Source organism: Pan troglodytes, chromosome 3 (assembly GCF_028858775.2).
Source record: "Pan troglodytes isolate AG18354 chromosome 3, NHGRI_mPanTro3-v2.0_pri, whole genome shotgun sequence".
Lineage (NCBI taxonomy): Eukaryota > Metazoa > Chordata > Mammalia > Primates > Hominidae > Pan > Pan troglodytes.
In genome coordinates, this window is record NC_072401.2 from 54,477,380 (window position 1) to 54,483,379 (window position 6,000).

The 6,000-nt window shown below is 36.6% G+C and overlaps 1 protein-coding gene across 17 annotated transcripts in view; it reads left to right on the top strand.

Annotated features, from left to right (window-relative positions):
* G3BP2 (G3BP stress granule assembly factor 2) overlaps positions 1 to 5,494 on the top strand; it is an 80,785-nt gene extending 75,291 nt beyond the window's left edge. For all 17 annotated transcript variants that reach the window (XM_024356111.3, XM_054682988.2, XM_054682994.2 and 14 more), the window contains 3 exons: positions 1,121 to 1,249; positions 1,822 to 1,940; positions 2,568 to 5,494. In XM_024356111.3, the coding sequence (XP_024211879.1) occupies positions 1,121 to 1,249; positions 1,822 to 1,940; positions 2,568 to 2,840 (521 nt within the window). In that variant the 3' untranslated portion in view covers positions 2,841 to 5,494. The remainder of the gene's footprint in view (positions 1 to 1,120; positions 1,250 to 1,821; positions 1,941 to 2,567) is intronic.
* Positions 5,495 to 6,000: the final 506 nt, after the last annotated feature.

Consider the following 6,000-nt stretch of genomic DNA (forward strand, 5'->3'; position numbering starts at 1 on the left):
CTGTCTCCCGGGTTCAAATGATTCCCTTGCCTCAGCCTCCCAAGTAGCTGGGATTACAGGCACGCGCCACCAGGCCCAGCTAATTTTCTGTATTTTAGTAGAGACAGGGTTTCACCATGTTGGCCAAGATGGTCTCGATCTGCTGACCTCATGATCTGCCCTACTCGTCCTGCCAAAGTGCTGGGATTACAGGCATGAGCCACTGCGCCCGGCCCAGTCACTGGTTTTAAGAGTTCAAAACCAAGCTGCCAATAACCTACTCTCTTAGCACTCTTATCTCTTCACAGATAAACAATAAGCCCATTTTGATTCTTAGGTATTAAGTAAGTTGCCATGATTTTTGACTTGTTTACCTTGTTAGCTACACATGTAATACTTTTATTTGAACTCTGTAAGAATGTTTAGATTGCTTTGGGGAGGAGATGGGAGAGATGGAGATAGTATATATCACATTTACAATGTGAATTTTTAAAGTGATATGTTACCAAACTAGAAGTCCTAAATTTGTCAGTGATTAAACTTGGGATCTTGAGTGAGACCCTTAAATTCTGAGCTTCTTTTATGTCAAATATTACACAAATTATTCTTGTATTGCCTGTTTTCCTCACTGTGTTCCTTGTGTTATTGGGAGAATCAAGATTTTATGTATATCTATATACATACACACTAATATGTATAGACTGCATAAATGTGATGATTGCTGTTAAAATTTACTGATTGCTGTAATGTCATAAAGCCAAAGAATTTTGAATTTCAAAAAACTAAGCAAATATTTAGTAGAGCTATACCTCACTATCTGAAATCTGCTTGGTTCCTGGGTGATGGCAACAGTTTGGTTAAGGAGGAATACGTGTAGTACTAATATTTGATTTTTGTATAATCCAGTAGATCTAGAAGAAGCTATTTTAGCAACCTAGTCATTGTCCTCACTTTACATTTTAGTGTCATGCTGTTTTCTAACCTACTAGTAATAAGTACTTTTGCCTCTTTTTCAAGAAGCTCACCTAGTCTTATTAAACTAAAACAGGAATATCAATATTAAGTGATTTTTACATTCATTCCTTTGAAGTAGTTTTTATGATATTGTAAACTTTAGTATCTGCTCTATTTCTATTCTCAGGCAGAGGAGATATGGAACAGAATGACTCTGACAACCGTAGAATAATTCGCTATCCAGATAGTCATCAACTTTTTGTTGGTAACTTGCCACATGATATTGATGAAAATGAGCTAAAGGAATTCTTCATGAGTAAGTGATTTATTTTGCTGTGGGAGTTTTTAAATTATTTTAAATTAAGCAAGAGGCATATGGAGCTTTTTTAATAACTATTTTTTTTAAATGTTTCTCTCTTTATACTGTGTCCAGCTACCAGACCCACCTTAATTGTGCAGAAGGGAATAGATGACTTATCTCACATGTTTCTCAGTGACTGCTTAGTGTTGATTTGGCCTGGCTCAGTAGTGTTTAGAAGAAACAGCTGGATAAATCAGTCATAAATTCAGAGATAAAGGATTCATTTGGCAAACGGGTCAATATATTAGGAGAAAATACATTGTCTTTCCAAAATTATGCAGTTAACTTTACTTATGAAAGGACTACCAAAGATGCAGAAAGGTAACACAGCAGGCGGGCAGGCTATTTGGTATCTTAGGGGATTGCCTGCTTGAGTAAACGTACCTTGGCTATCACTGTGTGTAGAAGCTTGCGAGTTTTATTTTAAAATCGATCGGGGAGATAACGATATTCATCCTGAACAATTAGAGCCATCAAGGTATTCTGTTAAAAATATTTAACCCTTGATGTAATGTATATTTTCACAGGTTTTGGAAACGTTGTGGAACTTCGCATCAATACCAAGGGTGTTGGGGGAAAGCTTCCAAATTTTGGTTTTGTGGTTTTTGATGACTCTGAACCAGTTCAGAGAATCTTAATTGCGAAAGTAAGTGATTTAAAGGGCATAATTCAAGACTTTATTATTTCTGTTGTATATATTAATTTGGGGTATTTAAAAACCATAGAAAATCTTTTAATAATAAAGCTAAAAATAGTTATTAAATGGTATTTATGCAAAGAATAAAGATTTGTTAGTTTGCAGATCATTTTAAATTTTGTTACTTGCTTTGCTGAAGAAGGTGGGAAAGATTGCATGTTAAGAATTTTGGCTGGGTATAGTGGCTCACACTTGTAATCCCAGCACTTTGGGAAGTTAAGGCAGAAGGATTGCTTGAGCCCAGGAGAGTTCAAGACCAGCCTGGGCAACAGTGAGACATTGTCTCTACAAAAAAAGAAAAATAGCCGGCCATGGTGGTAGACACCTATAATCCCAGCTACTCAGGAGGCTGAGGTGGGAGTATCACTTGAGCCCAGGATGTCAAGGCTGCAGTGAGCCATGCTTGTGCCACTGGCTGTCACCAGCCTGGGTGACAGCAGAGACCCTATCTCTTGGGGGTGGGGGGCTTATAAAAGTGTTTTATTCCTTATGCTTATCTGACTTACCTGTTCAGAGTAATCATTTCTATTGCTGTCTAACCTGCCCATGTAAATATTTTTCTTTTCTTTTATAAAGCCGATTATGTTTCGAGGGGAAGTACGTTTAAATGTGGAAGAGAAAAAAACAAGAGCTGCAAGAGAGCGAGAAACCAGAGGTGGTGGTGATGATCGCAGGGATATTAGGCGCAATGATCGAGGTCCCGGTGGTCCACGTGGAATTGTGGGTGGTGGAATGATGCGTGATCGTGATGGAAGAGGACCTCCTCCAAGGGGTGGCATGGCACAGAAACTTGGCTCTGGAAGAGGAACCGGGCAAATGGAGGGCCGCTTCACAGGACAGCGTCGCTGAAGCTCCACTGTTGGCAAAGTCTTGGCAGTGATACATTATTCATCGTGTTTGCATTCTTGTTAATTTTTTTTTTTGGCTTTGGAATGTGACACAGCCTTTTTGATCATTTCTTTGATGTGAAAAGCATCTTTGGTTATCAGTTAAATTGAGGTGGACATTATTTCCCCAATTTCACAACAGGATTCACATTGTTAATTTATAAATCTAGACTTGGAGAATTAAGGACTGAGAAATGACCATATCTTAAACTATCTACGACAAAGTGAACTTAAAAGGACATGCCCACTGAATTCAGGTCCTTTGAGTAAAAAAAAAATCTTCTGCTGCACATTTTGTTTAAGTGTTACTGTTTCTGCCTGTTAATGTTGGGAACACAAATAGTGCAATTTGTGCAATTGGAGAATCTTGCCTTTTTTCTTGGCTCCCCCCAAAAATACAAACCAACAGAAACTTGTTATGCACTCATCAAAATGTACTAATGGGTACTCTGAACTCATTAACATTGACATCTGCAACAGGAGGCAACAGGGAAAAAATCTTTCATCTTCTTTTCCAGTAGAAAATAGTTTGTGAAATGATGAGGGCATTTTATCTGCTTGCTGTGACCAGCGTGTGTACACATAAACCTTAACAAGACTACAAGTATATTCCAGAAGGAAATCATTTTAGTTATGAACTAAATAATAAAAATTAGAACTTCAAATGCGATGGTCTTGACTATTAGACCAGATTTAGTAGCTCCATATCTAAGATTTTTCTACCTGCCCCTCTTCAGTACAGGGATGGCTGGCTGCTCAACACACTCCTCCTCCCCTTTTTTCCTTTCTTTAAGCTGTGTACAGTGAAAATTGTCTTTACTGTATTTTTGTTCTCTGGTAATGTAATAAGCATGATGGTGCCTTCTATTAATACATCATTCCAGTCTTGCTGGTAATTTTGTACAGTATAGTGTATGAATTGCTGTGCTGCAAAGCCAAACAGCTGCAAAATGTTGAAAAATCATCGAAATGTATAAAAATTGCAGTATCTTTAAAATCAGTAAAATGGACTAGCATATTATTTATCTTGTTCTTCAGTTAACAACTTTGTGTTCTCTGTGGGAGGGAGGGAGTCCTGTGTGTTTGTGGGGAGAGGGAAGGAGGAAGTCAGTTATTTGAGTAAGTCTCTGGTTGACTTTTCTCTTAGCCTGAATGTGGACGTTGAAACGTATCACTTCAGGGCTTGGAAAAGTCAGTCAACTTGACGTACATTTTTAGTGACATTTTAAAAGCAGTCAGATTCTATAAATGGCAAGTAAGCCTGAAGTGAGGATACTGCAATTTTCGGAGAAAAGAACAGCAGCTCTTTAAGTGTTTGCATTTTCTATTTGGGGGGCAGGGAACTGTCATTCATTTTGCACAATTCTTGAACTGATGTCAGCACCCGAGTGGCTCCTGAATTTAAGTCTGGGACGACATCTTTTATTTTTACATGAATCTTTAAACAATTCTGTGAGCAAAGTTTGTAGCTGCTGGATTATTGTCTGTCTTTATAGCAAGTTCCAGTAAACCACAAGTATGGCAAAGCTTATCCAATTTTATGCTTGGAGCAGTCAGTACATACCAGTTTCTGATGTTTCAGGCAGGAGTGGGGTAAATAAGTGTGACCACTTAAAGCTGCTCGTTAGCATGGAAGACTTCTCCATTCTATCTTTGTAAAACAGACAAGATATGCACTTGACATACTAGCAAATTGGTTCTGAATTATGCAACTGTTTGCTATTTAGTAAACTAGCAAATGATGCATGTATTTTGTTTTTCATGTACTGGGCAATATGAGTAAAATCTGTCCCTTTTTCCCCCTTTGAATGAGGTCTTCCATGTTTGAGGGAAAGTCTTGCACTATTGCATATATTTTGGGGACACAGATTTTCATAGTTTCCATTTCTGGGGGGCTTAAGGATTTTTTTTTTTTTCTGTTTGAAACAGTTTTATACTTTCTGATATAGTACTTGAAATTCTTACCAGAAAATTACTTTGGAGTTTTGAAGCCTTTATTAATACTACTTTTAAAGAAGCAGTTGTTTTATTGTCAATGTTTTTTTTCCCCCAAGCGTATTTTCTTGTATTTCTGTTTCCATATATATATATATATATATATATGTAATTTCCAATTCAGGATATTGCCCTGCCATCCATGAAAACTGTTCTGGCACCAAAAGTAATGACAAATGTTAAGTGTAATAATAGAAAAGTAGAGCAAAGAGCCATTCAGCTTCAGTCTTTACATACCATGAATAAAACATTAAAACATCATATGGAGAAGTTTACATGGTGATTGTTCACCTGCAGTACTGTGGACTTTTAACATTTTGTCCTCTTCTCAGTGAAACAGAGTAAAAATATTCATCTACCATTACTGTTATTTGCTGATTTTGTTTTATTTTTTGATGGTAATATTCTATCCTTATGACACTATTGCAACCAAATTGGCTTTACCATCTTGGCTTTAGTAGGTATAGAAGACAATGGATTACCATCTTTATTGCTGTAATGTGTTAAGCATTATATGCTAGTAGAATCTAGTTTAATTGTTTCAGGTGGAAAGTATTCTTTGAGTTTCCATATTGAATGTGTTTGGACTAAACAAACAATAAACTACTGATGTCTGCAGCATTTATGTATGTCCCTAATTTAATCTATAGTTTTTATTGTTCCCAAATGTTTTCTCCCAGTTGCATTTCATACAAACTAAGTGGGAATAATAAGCAGTTGGGTTTTAAAACAATTTATTTGTGAAATTTGATATGTATAAAAAAAGTAAAACATTTAAGTAACACTTGACCATTGTAAGAGATCTATTCCAGTCCAGTTAGACTGCTGGTATACAGGTTGAATGTTAGAATAATAAGTAGTAAGAATGATGAGAATGATCTAAAGCAGATTACAACCTTGGATTTTCTAAAGTATTTTCTGCCTTGCATCTCACAAGAAAGGAGAAGGGAAGGGATGAGAAGATTGAGGTTACCTGAAGTTAATGGACATGACTCAAGTTCAGAAATTGGAACTAATTTATCAAGCTCTCCAAAAATATTGATGTAACCATTAGCCATATTTAGTCATGCTTTCAATGAAAAATGAGGTCCTAAGGCATGTGTAATTTCAGAACTTGAACCTTTTCC